The 19,757-nt window shown below is 45.7% G+C and overlaps 1 protein-coding gene across 5 annotated transcripts in view; it reads right to left on the bottom strand.

Moving 5' to 3' along the window:
• Positions 1 to 7,166: 7,166 nt before the first annotated feature.
• The window catches only part of ICE1 (interactor of little elongation complex ELL subunit 1), a 535,590-nt gene continuing 522,999 nt past the window's right edge, over positions 7,167 to 19,757 (bottom strand). For 4 of the 5 annotated variants that reach the window (XM_081232988.1, XM_081232986.1, XM_081232989.1 and 1 more), the window contains 4 exons: positions 19,125 to 19,231; positions 12,794 to 12,892; positions 8,347 to 8,495; positions 7,167 to 7,416 (listed from right to left, as the gene is read on the bottom strand). In XM_081232988.1, the coding sequence (XP_081089114.1) occupies positions 7,372 to 7,416; positions 8,347 to 8,495; positions 12,794 to 12,892; positions 19,125 to 19,231 (400 nt within the window). In that variant the 3' untranslated portion in view covers positions 7,167 to 7,371. Of the gene's footprint in view, positions 7,417 to 7,466; positions 8,496 to 12,793; positions 12,893 to 19,124; positions 19,232 to 19,757 lie in introns of those variants that run through there. The other variant, XM_081232987.1, reaches the window with a different exon arrangement.

Here is a 19,757-nt window from a genome sequence, read left to right as displayed (position 1 = left end):
AGCGATCAAAATAATGTCATTCCAATGGCGAGCAATTACTAATGGTGTCACCTAACAAACCATCAGGATCCTACTGGAATTACTGACTGAAACAAAGAGACGTCTCCAAGGCTGAATGTCTCCTAAGCTCAGATTCTCATTATCTGCATGGGCAATTTTAGGGACGTTGTCTGTATTTTCTATAGAAAAAAGTTTTGAGCCCCGCAAAATTTCTTGGGTGACTCATTAAGAATATCATTTACGGTATACCTGGCTTGTTTCTGCTACACTGAGACAAAAGACAAGTCCCGGGGGTGCAAAGAGGCAAGTGAAGTCACAAAAGAATACAGGCATTCCAGACTCAGCCTCCATCTGAGAATCCACGTCAGTAATCCCGGGTGAGTTGCACTGTGGTCAGGTTAAAAGGGAAGGGTGCAATTTCTCATTGTTTTCTCAAAACTTCTGTGCTGGAGGCCCCTTCCCAGGCCTCTCAGAAGCATTGCCACCACCAGCGGATGCAGCCTTTGCCTCCGTGGAAGTTTCCTCCTTACAAGACACCAGGAGCACATTTGGGTTCCTGTGAAATCTACCTTGATGTCCTTCTGTTTCTTTTCTCTCCTAAACCCGTGTTTCTCTGTCTGGTAGGAGGAGGTCCTTGGGATGGGTGGAGGGTCCTGTGCTCATGACCAAGAGCCCCCTTCCAGGAAGGTCAGGCAGCTGTCAGCCCCCAGCTTGGAGGGGAGCAAGGGAACCGATACGATCAATGTGTTTTCCATTGAAAACACTTTCATGGGATTAAAGAGAAAAAAATAAAAATAAAAATCAACTTGAGGAGCCAGCACAAGGGTTTTCTTCTTTTAAGATTTCTTTCTCCCTCTCCTTTCTCTCCACTTGGTCAGATTGTGGAATTTGAGTGGGAAGGACAAAATGCAAAGCTCAACCTGTGAATTAAAACAAATCGTTCATGGTAACATTTCCTTTTCCTTAAGTGCATTAAAAATGGATGCACCGCTAAAGAAAGGCAGAAAAAAAGAACGTGAACTTACAGTTTCTGAAATTGTATTTACCTTACTTTAGTTTTTCCACTGCCAGTAGTTCTATTTAGAAATTAAAGTTATGCATTGCAAAACTGCATCAAAATCCAGAAAACTCACTTCCCCATCACTAAACAAATAGGTTTATAAACAGAAAGACACATTAAAAATATTATTCCGGATGATTGCCAAGGTGATAGGAGCTAAATTTTAGTCCCTTTAAAAATACACATAGGAAAGGTCAAGAGTGAATGCTTTTAAAATTCTATTTTCAGCTCCACTGTTGATTTAACACACAGATTTTCAATATGCAAGTAAAGGCTGGTCCTCAGTTACAGACATTCCGAGAGGTTAGACCCTGAGTTGCCCTTTTCCTCCTCCCCTGAAGGCGGCTCTCCAGTTCAACTCAGGTTCCTCGAGTCTCAGGCAGGAAGAGCAGCTATAAGCTGACGGGCAGGAGGCGCTACTCACATTTCATAAAGCACGTCTTCAGCACTTTAAGGCGGGATAGGGGTTGTGTTTGGTTTTCTTGGGCTCTCCCTCGGCCGATGACACGGCTTCAGAGAAGATATCATGAGTCCGGAGAACGGCTGTCGCCACAACAGAACCCAAGTCTGCTTTTCTAGATGCTTCCACACTAACAAGGCTCCGGAGGAAGAAAGCACCCTACAGTGGCAGGTTCTCCTCAATATCCCCAGGGTGATGGGAAAGCAGAAACTTGAGACAAGTCCTGCCAGCCTTTGGATCATGGGTGGGAGCGTCCCAAAATGACGGCGGCTCGGGATCAGAGGCCCCTTGACCTTCCTCTGCCTGGTCAGGGATGGGGGCTGGCAGGGGGATCCACGTAAGCAAAAAAATAACCCTGCAGGATAAATGCTTCTTTGTGAAAACTCTATCCTCTTTCTCTGGGAACTTATTCGTTTCCCCAAAGGTGAGGCAATGGTTGGAAAACATACAGGGATACAGGCCAGGAGACCTTTCTCCTGCAGAAAGACACCGACCCTAACCCCCAGTCTTCCTATGAAGGATGTTTCTGGAGTCACGCATGGGTTGCCCAAACAAATGTGACTGTTGTCTTCTATGAAAAAGTCCGGATTACCCGCTGGTGGCTGATGGGCGGCCTAGGTGGGGCTTTGCCCAGCGCACGTGGGGCACATTCCCGGCTGCTGAGAGACTCGTTGGGCAAGGTGCCCTGGGCAGGGCAGAGGACCTGGCACTCGAGCTTTGGGCCTTGTCCGTTGCCTCCCACCCCCAGGCCCCTCCTGAGTCCACGTGACCAAGGTGCCTTCCGTACAAGCGAGAGCAGAGCGGTAAAGGACAGACAGCACCTCAGGGTCCCTGGTGACACAAGGGCACCTTACCATGGACGCACTGATCGCCCTACACCCCAGTCCCTGAAACATCACAAGGTGTTTCTTTCCTCAAGAACTGTCACAGAACTTTAAATGTGACCGTTACTTAAAACTCTGTATGGTCACCTCCTTTCAGGCTTTGCTGCGTTTTTATTAAGGATGGTTTTAAGAATCTAACTGATGCTGCTGGCTTGGACTTTGTTCAGGAAACAAACACCCACGGAGTTAGGAGCTGAGGTGTTCAGGCCGCCTGGGGTGACAGCTGGGTGGAGACCCAACAGCACTGCCTGCATACCCTGCCCCCGGAGCTGCAGGCTCAGGAAAGGCAGTGGAGAGTAGAACCAAGCGGAGGGCACGCGGGCATCTCCTGGTGGGGGACAAGAGGACAGCAGCCCCGAAGCTCTCCCTTCCCCATGCCTTCCATACCTGGGGACAACTCCCCGAGTGGGAATGCACTCAGGAGACAGGGCAAGCACCTGAGTTTGTTGTTAACCTCGGGGGCCATCAGAAGGAGCAGAACAGGGGCTTCCCTGGTGGTGCAGTGGTTGAGAATCCGCCTGCCAGTGCAGGGGACACGGGTTTGAGCCCTGGCCCGGGGAGATGCCACATGCCGCGGAGCAACTAAGTCCATGCGCCACAGCTACTAAGCCTGAGCTCTAGAGCCCGTGAGCCACAGCTACTGAGCCTGCGTGCCACAACTACTGAAGCCCATGCACCTAGAGCCCGTGCTCCGCAACAAGAGAAGCCACCGCAGTGAGAAGCTCGTGCACCACAACGAAGAGTAGCCCCCGCTCGCCGCAACTAGAGAAAGCCCGCGTGCGGCAACAAAGACCCAACACAGCCAAAAATATATTAATTTAAAAAAAGAAAAAAAAAAAGGGGGGTGGGCAGAGCAGGTGTGGCCTGTGACGTTCCTGCTCCTCCAGCCAGAGCTGGGCCCGGGGTGTCTGGAAGGAAGCCCAGAACCTGGTCACAGAGCTGCCTGGGGAAGCAGGGCCAGCGGGACGGCACAGAGGGGGACGGACATTCCAGTGTGTGGACTGTTTTAATGTTTACTACATGCCTACAAAACTAGCATGAAAACATTAAATAAAATAAACATACTGGATTACAATTTAAGCTATTAAAGTGGATACTTAATAGTACAAATTCACATAAAAACATGGCAATCAAGAGGGGGCCTTCTGTGAATGCAAAGGGCAGGTGGGGTTGAGGTTCACTTCTCCTGCCCCCATTCTCCTCCTCTTTTGAGTTTCATCAGTTGAACACTCACAGTTTAGGGTGAGATTATCTCAGAGCAGCAATCAATGGCTATTTGTTAGGAAAAAATAATATTCTTAAAGATGACATAAAAAATGAAAAAGAAAAAATGGCGGGCACTAGATTCAGTTCCAGATGGCGGAAGGCAGTTAACATGCTCACCTCCTCTTCCTCCTAAATCTCCACTGAAATGGACCAGGAGGGGGACAACGGGGGAGGCTGCCTGGGGAGCGGACATCTGACCTGAAGGCAGTGCGGCTGGGAGAGCAGAGGTGGCAGGCGCCCAGGACAGGGCAGCCTCCCTGGCAGCAGGGAGCACGCCTCTCCCTAGAGGCTGGTACACACCCGACAACCCAGTTTGGCACCCAGTGGGTCCGGGGTGAGGCCGTGCCCTTTGAGAACCTCTGGTCTGGGGATCAGCCCGCCAGGCATCCCCTCTCCCGTCCCCCAGGGCACAGCCCCGGACAGGTGCAAGGCAGCATCACCTTTCTCAGCAGGACAGCAGAGGTCCCTAAGGCAGGAAGCCCCGATCCTAAAGCCCTCCACAAATACCCAAAGTCCCTCGTAAAAGCAAGCAGCTGCTTCCATTTTTATAAAACGGAATCAACCATCTCTCACCACCACTCTTCACTCACAATTCTTTGTCTACATCGTTAGAACTGTTCAGCTGTGCTGAGCAAACTGATTGCAATACAGTGACGGCACTTTAATTCATAAAAATAATCCGAGCATACGAAGACAGAAATGTCACGCTATAAAAGTAGGTCTTCCTTAAAGTTCTCTTTAGAGGCAAGACAAGGAACCTCATGTTTGTTTCACAATCACAACAAGCACACTGAATTTCTCTGAGAAAGTGTCAGGCAAATTACGGAAAAAAGAGAGGGAAGTGTTTAGGTTAATGGCTCTGCCTTAGTTTCCAAAGTCCCCTAAATTCCTAGAACACTCTTCAGGGAGACCTCTGTGGCATCCTTGGCCCTGGTCAGGCAGGTTGATTAGACTCCCATTCACGATCCTCTGTACTATGGTTCTAGGAATGCTATTTGTAAAGAACTGAGCACGTTCCAGGTGGGCAGAGGCGACTTAATCAGGCCCGTGTCACAGAACCTCCCACCATCACTATCACCCACCTGCCACTTGTTTATTCATTTATTTATTTTTGGTCAAAGCATTTTGTTTTAGCATCGTTAGAAAATAGCCAGGAAAGAATCTGACCAAACTGGAAAAGTATTGGCTTCTATTTTGGGGTGGGGGTGGGGTATTATTGCGCTCTTGAATTCCATCAGCTTTACAAGGCAGCCTTTCCACACATCTCGCACTTACTTCTGGAGATAAGGGGCCTGGGCAGTAAAACGAACTCCGTTCGAAGCCCACGGCATGAATGGAGAGCTGTCCTCCTGAGTGCCGACTGCAGACAGGACGGCCTTTGCGTCCTGGACCTTGTTGCTCACGGTGGGACCACAGCGCCCTCTCACGGCGCCACGCTGCTCATTCCACTCCAGGCACAAACCCCTTCAGGTCTCCACCAACACCATGTATTTGTGAGTTACGTTGCCACATCCTCTCTGGAAACACAAAGTAAGCATGTGACCAAGTATTCTCGGGGGGGGGGGGGTTACAGCCTGAAGTGTCACCTCCAGGCTGATTTGTGCTCGGAAGGAAAAGCTGGGGCCTCCCAGGGAGGTGCAGGGGACAAGATGTCCGTTAAGGTCACTAGCCACGCTGCTCTACAATCTCCTCACGGCCACCGCCCGCTCCTCGGCCCCCGAGTCATGTGAGCGGCTGCAGGAACAGAGGGCCAGGCCCGGGCCAGGCTGCCTGCCGCGTGCGGGACCCAGCCAGGATGCCAGGACCCCTGTGTCTCCTGGGTGCACAGGCTGACGCCAGACTAAAGCCCCACACAACTACAGGTTCAAATGTTTACCTACCTTTGTGCGTGCGTGCGTGTGTGTGTGTGTGTTTGATGTTCTGCCCGGGGACCCAAAACTAAATTTAACCACAGCTTAAAATTGTTTCACCCTCTGAGAGTGACGCAGCACGACAGGCAAGCTCAGGCCTGTGTGTTAAATTCAGGACCGGATGCTGCCATTAAGCTCCACGCATCCTCGTGGGCAAGGAACGGCAGCCGGCAGCCAATGTCAGGTGCCACCTACCCTCCACCAATTAAGAACACCTCAAACTGTTGAGGTTAAAAAAATGCTTTGAATCCTGTGACAAATCTATTCACTAGGCAAATGACCCCCAAACTGCATCTGCTGACCTGCTCTCTCCCTTACCCCCTTTCACTCCACAACCCTCCCCAAGCCCGTCGTTTGTGGGAAACGCTCACCAGTCTCACCGCCACCCACAGGAAGCAGAATCCAACCACCGGCCACGCCCTTCCTCACCGACCTCGCAGCCTCAAGCAGCTCAGGGGCCAGCTGCCTGCCTTCTTGCCTCCCTGACTCGGGCAAGATAGCAGGAGCCAAGGTGCTTGGCCACCACCTCCTGCCCTACCTGGCGTTTCTCCCTCCCCCTCCCCCAAGCAGCTTCAAATTACACGACCTGCCAAGTGAGGGAGGCTATCTTCCTCCCCAGGTGACCATGTGCTTTAACTAACCTCCAAACTCAATCAGCTTCCTAGCTTGTGTCCCCACCTTGCCTGAACTCGACTTCCGCCTGTAAAGGATGCCTGCCACCTCCACTTGGACGTCTCACGTCCCAGACACACGCCTAGGACGTGTGACTCCTACCACCAATCCCGGAGCTCCTGTCCCCAAGCCCAGGTGCCGCGGCAACCCTGATTCCTATCTGCCCATCACCCCCAGTCCACGAACTCAGCACTGATCCCACCTCCACGACCCGTGTGGCATCCATCCACCCCGATGTCTGCACGGCCACCAGCGTCCACCCCCAGCCTCCTGACACGTCTGCTTCCCGCCCCGCCCTTCTCCTGCCCTCCGTCACAGAACAGCCCCCGTGAACCGTGACACCTGCTCCAATCTCCCTAGGAGCGTGACCGAGCCCAGGGCTGCGCAGGCCCCAGCGACTGGCAGTTACCTGTGTCACTGAACGAAGGACGCTGGCCCACTTACACAGCATGTTCTGGCCATAGCGGCCTCCTGCCCACACGCGGCAGGCTCCTCCCCACCCGGAGCTGGCGCACCTGTCTGGGAGGGACGCGTTCCAGGGTCCCCTCCTTTCAAGGTGAGCTCCCTTCTCCCGGGTCCAGGCTCACGTGTTGCTTCCTTGGAGGGACCCTCCTTGACTAACAGAGAGAGAGGCGTCTCCCTGCTACTCTTCCGCAGGCAGATCGCTACATCTCCCTCACCGCACTTAAATCCCAAATTTGGACTGTTGACTTATTGGGGTGACTGTGTAGGGTTCTCTCAACAGATCACAGGCCTTTGAGAACCTGGCCGTGACTTTCTTCACCAGCTCCTCCCAGCAAGGCCCTGGCACAGAGCACAGGCCCAAGAGACAGAGGTAGAAAGAGGGAACACACCACCAAAAAGCATCCAAAGGGCAAGGCAGAGTTGTTTACAAATCTGTTTGTTATAATTACTTAAAAAACAGGAGGAAGAAGTAACAAAATACTTGTCAAATGTGATTTTTAAAGGGTAGCAACTGTAGCTAAACAAAGACATCCAATATGGAGGGCCAACCAGCACCTATCTGGTATCTGCTCTCACTAAGAGCACCTGGGAGGACACCCGGGCAATCCAGCATGCCTCCATCCGTCCAGGAGGGAGGTCCCTCTGGCAGGCCGCTCACCGCTGTCTTTGGTTGGCACCGACTATTTGCTTCATCTTCGGCTGGAACAGAAGTAAGACCAAGTGTCACTCTTTACTGACCAGGACAATCGTGTGCATGGCTTACTTTTATTTTTTATTATAAAAAACACATACAAGAGTTTTAAGAAATGATGAATATAAGACAAATCAGGACCACGGTGAGTTATTAAACCCAGTTTCTATGTACAAATACGAAAATTCCGAAAGTGGAATATCATCAAATGTGAGACACATTATAGGCTGTCCATATATACATGGCACATGCAGAGACCTGCCCGCACTCGGCTGCGTCTGTATGTACACGGTGAGGTACAAACACCCGCGGTGACCTCTATCCTCAGCTCTCCTTTTCCTGATACAGTTAAATATTTGCAAGGAACTTTAGAGACCTGAAGAAATGCACTAAAGTTCTCAAGGCTCTCCCTGTTTATCTACTCTGGTCAGCTGTGCTCCATACCTTGAGAGGAGCTCTGGAGCCCGTCTCCAGCTAAGACAGTGGCAGAGGCTTCCAGGAGCACTGTTTTAGCCTCCTCATCTTTTCCTAGTCAGTCATTTGGGCACAAAGTCCAAAATTGGCTCAGGAACCAAATCAATGCTTTTACATTATATTCATTACAAAATGCCACTCAATTTTTAAAAGCGACTAAAAGGACACTTTCTGCAGCAAAAAAGGGCTAAGTTCAAGTTTTTGTTGTTTGACCAAGACACAACAAATTACAATCCATGTCATGTGATCACAGCAGCCATAAGTGAAATGTGTGCGGTTTAGGGAAAGCAGCCACTGCTTCCTTCTCCGCCCCCAGCACTTGTATCTCCCTGACATCTCTCTCGGGAACCTCGGATGGCACCCTGGAAGCTGACTGATCTATCTGCACTCGGGCGACGGGAAGGCACTTCTCCGGGCACAGCATGGGGCAGTCAGCCACGCTCCTCCGTACACAGAGCGCTGACCTCCTCCAGGGAGCTAAGCACTGCGGAGGGGACACGCTGAGAGGTCTCTGTGCGCCAGGCTTCCAGGATCTTGGAGATCTCCGCTGGGTTACTGGGACTCAAGTCACACAGAGCGTACACGGCTGCCAGCTGGATACCCCACGGTATGTCTGAAAAGAATTTCCACATCAGTCATCACACAAGAAAATCTTCGTTATGCAAAATGTTAATGTTGTTGATCTAATAAAAGACTATTCAACAAATACTGTCTTCCAGCAATGAAAAGTAAATATTAAAAAAAAAAAAAACACACAATGAAAAAGTTCATTTAAATCCCTTCTGCAAATGGAAAACAAAAACAAAAACAAAGCAAAACACTGCACAGCTCTCTACAGGTTCCTGGCGCTGCCTGTACCCAGAGGATGGCAAGCCGGAGTAGGGGCACGGGACCTGAAGCGCCCGCCCTCTCACGATCAGTGCGAAGCTTTCCAAAGTGGTCCTGGAAGGATCACACCCTCATGTTTAAGTTTTAGTAAAATGTGGATCCCAAAGCATTTGTCAAATAAATGATTCCATTATACCCCCTGGAAGTGTTTATAAGTGGACTTTGGAAATGAAAAACATGATGACATGAGAGCAAGTGAAAAACTAATTTTTTGTATGTAGTAGAGCATATACTAGACTCTTACACACTAGATTATAGTATATGACTATGGATCACGGCATTTAATTGTAGACTATAGCTAGGTTAGAGACTACGGTGTACTAGAGTTCTCATTAAGTATACGTTTATTTAGGAGTTATTTAATTCAAATTTAATTTAGTTCAATTTTAGTTAAATTCACTTCAATCATTTAGTTAAAAAATTTAGGAGTTATCTCATTAAAACTTATTATTAACTGTATACTGTTAGTGATGCAATGCCCAATAGGGCAAATTACTACTATTTAAAAATAAATATCACAAAACCCACACATTCAAATGTTAATGCTGTAGATGTAGATAGTACTACAGCAGCTTTAAAATTACATTCCCCGGGCTTCCCTGGTGGCGCAGTGGTTAACAATCCGCCTGCTCATGCAGGGGACACGGGTTCGATCCCTGGTCTGGGAAGATCCCACATCCTGCAGAGCCACTAAGCCCGTGAGCCACAACTACTGAGCCTGTGCTCTAGAGCCCGCGAGTCACAACTACTGAGCCCCCGAGACACAGCTACTGAAGCCTGCGCACCTAGAGCCCACGCTCCGCAACAAGAGAAGCCACCGCAATGAGAAGCGCACGCACCGCAACGAAGAGTAGCCCCCGCTCGCCGCAACCAGAGAAAGCCCGCGTGCAGCAATGAAGACCCAACACAGCCAAAAATAAAAAATTAAAGTTAAAAAAAAATTTTTTTTAATATGTTCCCTTTATCTACATGGTAATTAGAGAAGCATAGAGAAGGGCACATAGTAAAGACTTAAAAAAAAGTCAATGAGTAAGAGTTTTACACAGGGATTTAAAAATAATTATAAGAGCATGTGCACTGTGTAGGCTCTGGACTCGGGCAGCCTGGCTGTGACCTGGTGGAGCTAACCAGCGCCAGGCCTCCAGCAAAGTATGCTTCTTGCAGGGCGTTAGCTTCCTGTGCACAGAACGAAGTCAATGTTCAAGCCCTGGAGGGCCATCCCCAGAAGGCCACCTTGGGGACCCCGTGCTGCTCTGTGGGACAAGGCCTAACCCAGAGCAAGCCCAGCGCAAGGCCCTCTCGCTCCTCCCAGCAGGAGGGCCACGCTGTTGCTAAGAAATGCCCACCCGGCATCTGTGGCGAGAAAGCCCGTCGGCCATTCCCTGGCTACTCTCTGATGACAACACACAGTCTAGACGGTAAGAGTACATTTTCAGGGCCGTTACCTCAGCAGCTACTCTAAAATCACAGACGACAAAGAAGTTCTCATTAGCTCAACCTGCCACGTCTCACCCTGAAAGCGGAGGACAACCCACACGTTAAGATCATCTCGGATGTAAATTTCAGATGTCATCGTGTGTTTCCGATGGAAACTGTATAACTGCATTACTCCTTTTTTTAATTTTTTTTTATTGGAGTAAAATCGCTTTACAATGTTGTGTTAGTTTCTGCTGTACAATGAAGTGAGTCAGCTATATGTATACATGTATCCCCTCCCACCCCCTCATTACACCCATCTAGGTCATCACAGAGCACCGAGCTGAGCCTCCTATGCTTCACAGAATGTTCTCACTAGCTATTTTATACATGGTAGTGTATATATGTCATTCCTAATCTCCCAATTTGTCCCACCCTCTCCTTCCCATGTCCACATGTCCGTTCTCTACTTCTGCATCTCTATTCCTGCCCTGCAAATAGGTTCATCTGTACCATTTTTCTGGATTCCACATATATGCATTAATATATGACATTTGTTTTTCTCCTTCTGACTTACTTCACTCTGTATGACAGACTCTAGTTCCATCTACATCTCTACAAACAACCCATTTTCATTCGTTTTTATGGCTAATATTCCATTGTATACATATACATGTACCACATCTTCTTTATCCATTCATCTGTCTTTGGACATTTACGTTGTTCCATGTCCTGGCTATTGTAAATAGTGCTGCAGTGAACACTGTGGTGCATGTGTCTTTTTGAATTATGGTTTTCTCTGGGTATATGCCCAATAGTGGGATTGCTGGGTCGTATGGTAGTTCTATTTTTAGTTTTTTAAGGAACCTCCATATTGTTTCTCCATAGTGGCTGTATCAATTTACATTCCCACCAACAGTGCAAGAGGGTTCCCTTTTCTCCACACCCTCTCCAGCATTTACTGTTTGTAGATTTTTTTTTTAATAAATTTATTTATTTATTTATTTTTGGCTGTGTTGGGTCTTCGTTTCTGTGCGAGGGCTTCCTCTAGTTGTGGCAAGTGGGGGCCACTCTTCATCGCGGTGCGTGGGCCTCTCACTGTCGCGGCCTCTCGTTGAGGAGCACAGGCTCCAGACGCGCAGGCTCAGTAGTTGTGGCTCACGGGCCTAGTTGCTCCGCGGCATGTGGGATCTTCCCAGACCAGGGCTCGAACCCGTGTCCCCTGCATTGGCAGGCAGATTCTCAACCACTGCGCCACCAGGGAAGCCCTGTTTGTAGATTTTTTGATGATGGCCACTCTGATCAGTGTGAGGTGATACCTCATTGTAGTTTTGATTTGCATTTCTCTAATAATTAGTGATGTTGAGCATCCTTTCATGTGCTCCTTGGTCATCTGTATGTCCTCCTTGGAGAGATGTCTATTTAGGTCTTCTGCCCGTTTTTTGATTGGGTTGTTTTTTGATATTGAGCTGCATGAGCTGTTTGTAGATTAATCTTTTGTCTGCTGCTTCATTTGCAAATATTTTCTCCCATTCTGAGGGTTGTCTTTTTGTCTTATTTATGGTTTCCTTTGCTGTGCAAAAGTTTTTAAGTTTCATTACGCCCCATTTGTTTTTATTTTCATTACTCCAGGAGGTGGGTCAAAAAAGATCTTGCTGTGGTTTATGTTTATGTCAAAGAGTGTTTTTCCTACATTTTCCTCTAACAGTTTTATAGTGTCTGGTCTTACATTTAGAACAAAAAATTTTACAGTTTGTATAGAAACACAAAAGACCGTGAACAGCCAAAGCAATCTTGAGAAAAAAATGGAGCTGGAGGAATCAAGCTCCCCGACTTCAGACTATGCAACAAAGCTACAGTAATCAAGACAGTATAGTACTGGCACAAAAACAGAAATATAGATCAATGGAATAGGATAGAAAGCCCAGAGATAAATCCACATACATATGGTCACCTAATTTCTGAAAAAGGATGCATTACTCCTTGATTGCATAACATTCAAATAAAAATAAGACTCATCGCTTCAAAGGGTTACTTTTGAGTTTTAATCTCTTCCCACAAAGGAATAAGAATATAAAATTACATGCTCTGAGGTATACAAATGAAAAGGAAACCACTACTATGAAGACCGGATCACAAAAAGCCTCCAGTTTCCAAGTTCTCTGGGGATGCTAAGTACTCAGTGATACCCAGGCCACACTGGGGTCGCAGCTTCACACGTGTGACCGCACTTGGTCATCACGACACAACTTCAGCCGGGCCTCTGCAGGCAGCTGAGGTTGAGTCACTGGTCGGAGGTCACAGGGCAGCATGAAGATAGTACCGACAGTTTCTGAGACAGAACGTCAGCACCAGGACGATAAGAGAGTTTCCTCTTCCTTAGGGATGCGCTGCCCAACAGGGCGAGCGGCTACCACTGAAACAACAGGAAACCCACAAACGTTCAAATACCAGTGCTGAGAACGCAGGCAGAGTGTGGCTCCATGATCAAACTCCTCACCCCCAAGCACTGAGAGATGCACAGAGCATGGCACGTAGTAAGAACTCAAAACAGAATTAACAAGAGGAATGCAAATGATTTAAAAATAATTATAATAAAAGTTTTACCTTCATCCTGGGCATGCTGTATAAACATACCAATGACTGCACTAATATTTTTCACAGCTGATGGAAACCCTTCCTTCAAACCCAACTGGCCTAAACGACCTAGGGGAAAAAAACAAAAACAAAAACAAAATGTAAACAATCTGTGGTTAAATTTTAACTTTTCATAAGAATTTAAAACTTACGTTTTCTTTCATTTAACATGTACATTAAGCTTCAGGATCCTGAACTGAAGTTAGATGGGTACCTATTCTTAAATGAAAACAAATTAAACAGTAAAGCATCAGGACTCAATACAGCACCATCTGTCCCGGGGTGGGGGGCTGTTTTGACTGAATGATTCGTCATCTCTTCTGTTACTCACACATACAGATGATACACAGATATACAATGTGTTGCTTTCCCAGTTTTCATATAATAAATGGAGTTTAGCAGAATGAATGGTTTTTAGCAGGCTCAGTGTGAAATGACTAACTTCTGTGGGTTAACGGACTAAATATAAGACAGAGTTTGCTGTTACAACGTAGTTGTCTAACACAACCTCCGTTCTCACATAGAGCAGCAGCTCCCAAGTGTGCTCTACTAAACCCCCAGGGTCCTCAAGGTCAAAACTTTGTGTTCCCAACGACACTAAGAAGTGATGTGTTTTCCTTCCAGTGCTGAGATGTAGCCTGACAGTGCAAAGGCAGTGGCGATCAAACTAATGGACCCTCAGCACCAGTCAGGGCAGTGACATGGGGGTCACTCTCCATGGCCAGAAGCTCACAGTCGGAAAAGCTAACTCACTCAGAATGTCCTTCATGAAACGGTAACAATGATTCTTATGAAATCTAGACCCCTAAGTACACGGCTCTGCGATCTTCCGTGGATGGGACAGGAAGGGCACGTGAAGCACACCCCTGGCACCTCGGCACCCCGACTCTCTCCAGGAAAAGCACCTGTGCAGCTGCTTCAGCTGGGAGGGGAACTGGGTGCTTTCTCCACCCACTTTTCACTGAAAGAACCACTGACAAACTATGGCTATTTAGACTGAGACAGACATTTTCTCAAAAATGAGTAAAGTGAACCTGTCACTGCAAGGAAATTTATCATTGTTGTCAATGATAAAATTTGAGCTCTTAAGCAAAATTAGAATTTTGGAAAAACTTCCATCACCTACCCTAAGCTTGACAGCTTCAAGTACTTCAGATTTCTCTGATGAGATCAGTGATGATATTAATGTCTGTTTTCTTAATATTGTTGACATTTGGAAGATCTGTACAAATCAGTATTTTCCAAGTGAGCAGTACATGTTACAAAATCATGAATGGGCAAAAAAGATCCCTTCATCAAGTAAGGTGGACCAAGGGACTCTGGTGCAACAGAGAAGCAAAGTTCACTGATGAGGTTTCAGATTTCACACTGCAACTAGCCTTTAAGAAATCATCACTTGCTGAGTTCCACTGCAGTGTCAAAGAAGAATATCCAGAATTACTTGAACGGGCTATTAAAATACTCCTTTAATCAACTACACATCTGTATGAGACTGGACTTTCTCCAAATACTTCAACCAAAACAACAAACAGCCAGAGACTGAATGCAGAGCAGCTATGGGAAACCCGCTCTTCTGTGAATCTAGACAGTGAAGAGGTTTGCAGCAAGATAATGTTCCATTCTGCACACTCTTATTTTTGTTTGTTTTGGAAATAGTTATTTTTCATTAAAAATATTATTTATATTAACATTAGTTTATTACTATTAATCTTAAGTGAATAGTAAACATTTTTTTAAACTCCTAGTTTTAATTTCTAGTACAATAATTGACACATAAAACCTGGAGTGACAAAACCTCTTTGGGGGTCTCACTAGGGGACTAAACAGGACAACACTCCTCGTCTAGTCCCCACCCATCCGGACCCTCCTTTATTCCAAGGGTCCTGTGGAAAGCAGCTTGCTTCAAAGCGGAAGCCTCTGTGCCTCCCTCACGGCCAGGCCTCATGTCCTTTTGCCCCTGCTGTTACACAGGAGGAGGATTCTGGGACATACCTTGGATGCCATCTTACCCTAGTCCTCTTCCTGTGCTCTTATGACAACATTATCCTGCATGCTCACTGTTCTGTGTCCGTGTCCTCTCTCAATAGTACAAGCAGCCCACAGGCTTAGATGTGACCCAGTCCATCAGCCTCATCTCTGTTGAATGTGGAGAAACTGAGGCAAGGGACACTGAAGGGACTTTATTACTTTGTATCCCCTATAGGAACTAGCTTAGCGCTAGTCACACGCACCCTACATGCTGTGACAGACAGCAGACATTCAGTTAATTCCTATCTATGATCAATGACTCCCCGGTTAACGCCTAATCCAGGATGAAACTGTAAACATATGGATAATCCCTTAGGAAGTCTTTCACAGGTTGAAAAGTAATGTGCTTCAGAGCTCAGAAATTTCAAAGTACTAAGCACTCTTAGACATCTTGTAATTAGATCAAAGTGCTAATAACTGCATGTCACCAGACCTGTCCTCTGAGACAATCTATTGGGAGCATTCAACGCATGACTATTAGCAGAGAAGGGGACAGTGTGCGTGCCTAGCACAGCTATGGGATCATCTGGCCATGGCATATGCATGTGTTTCCAGATAATACATGACTGCCTTATAATGGGTCCCTTTCTTTTAATTAAAAATGCTTAGTGGAGTGCATTTTATAAAGCTTTATATAAGTTAACAGAACAAATCAGAGATAAAATAAGAGGAAATCATGAGTCTGAGGTATATGGTTTGGGGGAAAAGGCTTACATATACGATGACTTGACAAAGATGATGGACAAATTTGCTAAATAGACAGGAAGAAAAGTCCCTCTACAGAAGGAAGGTGAGTCCAGGGCAGTTCAGCCAACGTATTAAAATTCAAGTAAGAAATGTGGAGTCGATCTCAGTGTCAAAGACAACACGCTCCCCACTCACGGGAGCCTGAGAAGGAGAGCTTGCCGGCCTTAGGGAACGTGAGACCCAGTCTACAGGACAGGGATCAGAGCAAGATAGTTACCCAGGGCTTTCAGTCAAGATTTCAGATGCAGGTATGTTAAGAAAAGGATGAGTTAAGACAATTGCAAAGAAAAGCTGAAAGACAAGGTGAGACATTGGACAGAAATCAACCAAGTACTGGCTATTGCAGCCTGACGTGCAAAAACCTGACGTGAGAAACAGTGTTATCCTAGCTTCTAGGCTCTGCTAAAACCAGGTGGGCCATTTCAGAATTTAAAGCTCTTTGGGGGGCAAAATGGGGTATTCTATGCCTTCATACTCCGCTGCGTCTCGTGGCAGGCAGACTTCCGTCCCCACTCTGCTCCCTTCCCACCCAGGGACCTCAGACAGGGGCTCACCGCCCCCCTACCTCCTGCACCCCCCCAAAGAGGCCCCGACTCCGCCAGGACACGAGCCGCCTGGAGCAGGCTCTCCCCCCAGTCCTCCACGTCCTCAGGGGTCCAGAGAGATCCAAATGTTCCACAAAACACTCTTTAATCCATTATTGTTAAGGTAGGTTAGAGAAACCCCATTTAATAATCACATGTAAGCATTTCATGCGCTAACAGGGGTGTTCATACCCCAATCCAACATTAGATAACACTGAACCATTTTGCTAGATAGCCTGTTTTTATTTTCCATGGGGTAAAAATCCAATTAGGATTTACAAATCTGGAGTTAAGAATACAGACAATTCCTTTATTTTATGAATGCCTACTGTGTGACTTCATTTATTATTAAGAAGTCACAGCCAACCAAGTTAATTATTTGCTAAATTCTTTAGTAAATGTCAGCTTCAGAAACTGCAAGAAGCTTCTCCAGCAGAGTTTCTTCTTAGAAACGGTTCGAACTCCAACTCAGACGGGTGTGCGGGAAGGAAAGCACACACCCACCCCTAAAGCCGCCTCTCAGGATTCCGCCCTGCTTCCATCTTCCCCCTCGGCCCACCCCTGCTCGCCGGGACCCCAGCCCCTGCTCTGCTGGGGGGTGGGGGTGGGGGGAGCCTTCAGCGCCAACAGACTCCCAGCAAAACTCAGCCCCGGTTCTCCGGGAACAGCCCAGTGGCCCCTCTCGCCCTCCCCACACCAGGCTTTTCACTCACAGGAGCTCGATCTGCCCTGGTCCACCCGCGGACCTCAGCAGGGTTTACCAGTCCTGAGTCTGCTCTCATTTTTGACATTACACTTCCTTTCTAATTAGCCATCCTCTCAACTAAATTTATTTACTTACACATTATAATTTTATTATGCAGTATTGTCAATTATATATTAATTATACATTATTCCTATGACACACATCATTGTATTATACCACTCCCAATTATGTAAATATACATGTATTACTCTAAATAATATATATTATCAAATGTTATAAATTATTTTCTCAAAAGCTATATTTTAAAGATTTAAAGAATAAATTAGTCTGAGTTCGACTAAAACTACCAGTCAGGTTTTCTCCCTACCATTATACATCCTTGTTTTTAGATAAACTATGACCATATTCTTCTTAATTCACAAATGAGTTACCTTTTAAGGTATGTATTCGAAAGTATTTCTATAATCTTGTGCAGGTTTGTCTGGAGCCTGAGAATTTGTAATTTTAAAAAGGCTTTTCAGGCAGTCTGGACAATCAACCAAAGCTGATAAAAGCTAACTGAGGAGGAGAATGACATGTGAGGCCCACCCTCCATCACAGATGCTTCTCAGAGCAGGATGGGGTCAACCACCAGAAACACATCCTCCCACTCTCTCTTCCCATCCTGTTACAATCAGTAAGTACACAAAGAAACAACCACTGCAATGATAACAGCAAAAATCACACCATATTTTATAAGTGTGACTTCAAAAGTATATTCTTCAGCAAATTCCACAGATTCTTCATCTAGGTCAACATGTAAGCATTTACAGACCTTTCCTCATTTCTTAAATTCTCAGAAAGCTTTCTCAATTTGGAATGAATTAGTTCAAAGTATGAACACATTCTTTCTTGAATCCATAAGAGAAGCTGCTACCAAAACCAGAATTTCCAGACACACACATGCCACCAGCTGACGGCTGAAAATGAGGTCACTGGCCCTTCTGTGTCCTTGCTGCTCCCACTTGGGACAGACAGTGGTCCTCAGGGCACTGGACCTGAGGCATTCAGGGAAGTCCCCCACTGGGCAGTTTAGTCATCTCCACTTCCACACTTTCATGCTTTCACGTTCTGTATCTTAACTCCAAGTGTATGCTAGGTTATTTCCAGTGAAAACTGTTAGATGTCTACCTTGAAAACCAAGTTTTTGTCAAGACCCAGTTTATATATTTATTTACTACAATGTTCCTATGCTTGCATGTAAAATGTGCACAGTGCAGGAATGCAGATACAGTAACAAAATTAGTCAGGGATATTCTATTTCTTACTGTGGTCTATTTATAAGACTGACTTACGTGATTTAAAAATTCTCAAACCTATTTCAAATGGTTTTATCTTGGAGTTTTAATTAATTAAACACCAAAGATACTTAAAAGTCATGATAACTATCTCCAAGGATCTAAAGGTCCCTGACACGGAAACAGGCTGAACCTTGTTTTGTCAGCCCCCAAGCAATCAACACATGGCAGACAGAGGAGCCACTTCAAAGTAAAGAGAGCCTCTTCTAATAATGAACAGACCTCATCACTGATCATGACGCCTGGACTGGAGAGCAGTGTGTCAGAGATGGGGCAAGAAAAGAAAAAATCAGTAAAAATAAAAAATAAAGATGTGTGGGTGAAAGAGAGGGGCAGAACTAAACGGCAACTGAGGTCCTCTTTAGATGTGAGATTAAAAAGAATCTGTATTTCACTTAAAAGATTTTTAAACAATGATTTTAATTTGTTTATTCAGCTTACAATTTACAGAAACAAAATTAGTTTCCAATTATAGCAGTACATAGTTATCCTTATTGAGCGAGTATGAAAAAAAAACTGGGGTGCAAGCAGGGATTAAGTATCTATTTATTTTATAAAACCAATTAACTGTAATTTATAGCAATGTATCCAGCAATGTATCCTGGAGTGTATATGCAAGTGTGTGCATATTAAAATTAATATCTGAGAATCAAGAGTTCAATTATAAATAAAATGTACTAACATGAAAAATCTTAAATCTGAAAAAGGTGAATAAAATGTTAATTAACAAAGGAAGAGTATGAGTAATGAAAATTAATTTAGTGCAAAAGTACCTACTCTGGTGGCTGTAAAGTCAGTTATTATAGTGAAGTTTCAGTCAAAATATATTATTACACACTTATTCTCTCACCAAGATATCATTAATAACAAGAACACATTTAATACAACAGACAACTCACCAATGAGCCTCAGTATTGACGCTATGATAATATCAGGAATGTATGCAATGTTTGCATGTCCTTTTCTGTATTTTATCCACTTATCCATTACAGGCCACAGCTCCTTACTACAAAATAACAACAACAAATATATACATGTATGTATGTATATGAAAGTATGCTCACCCACCATCGTTCAAATATTAAGAAGAAATTATCTTAAAAATGGTCCACAGGAGACAATTAGTGAAGAGGAGGAACTTTTAAAGATGTAGCATTTTTGGCTAACATGAGAACAGACATTGAAAGCTCACATACTTTCCAACTATTCAGGATCTCTGTGCTTACAGTGGCTTTAAAAAGGCTGCCAACACCCATGCTTGCGTCTTTATTCTATTTAACCCTTTTCACAAGGCTTTAGTGTAGAGATGCTGAACAATGTCCCCAAGTCACAGAACTGGAAGCAGTAGAGTCTGGATTCTCACGTGGACCATCCAGATGTAAGGTGGCACCTGCGTTCTAGAAGCCTAGTTTCCCGGGGTGGAGCAAAGACAAACAGGCTATATTTTGTAAAAAGAACTAAACCAGAGGAAATGAACCACACTTTACATGGATTAAAGAAAGTAGATCTACTGATTGAAAACAGTGGCAATT

This window comes from Mesoplodon bidens, assembly GCF_964165515.1.
Source record: "Mesoplodon bidens genome assembly, chromosome: 4".
Taxonomy (NCBI): domain Eukaryota; kingdom Metazoa; phylum Chordata; class Mammalia; order Artiodactyla; family Ziphiidae; genus Mesoplodon; species Mesoplodon bidens.
Note: the sequence above shows the minus strand (reverse complement) of the source record. Positions and strands in the feature narration are given on the sequence as shown.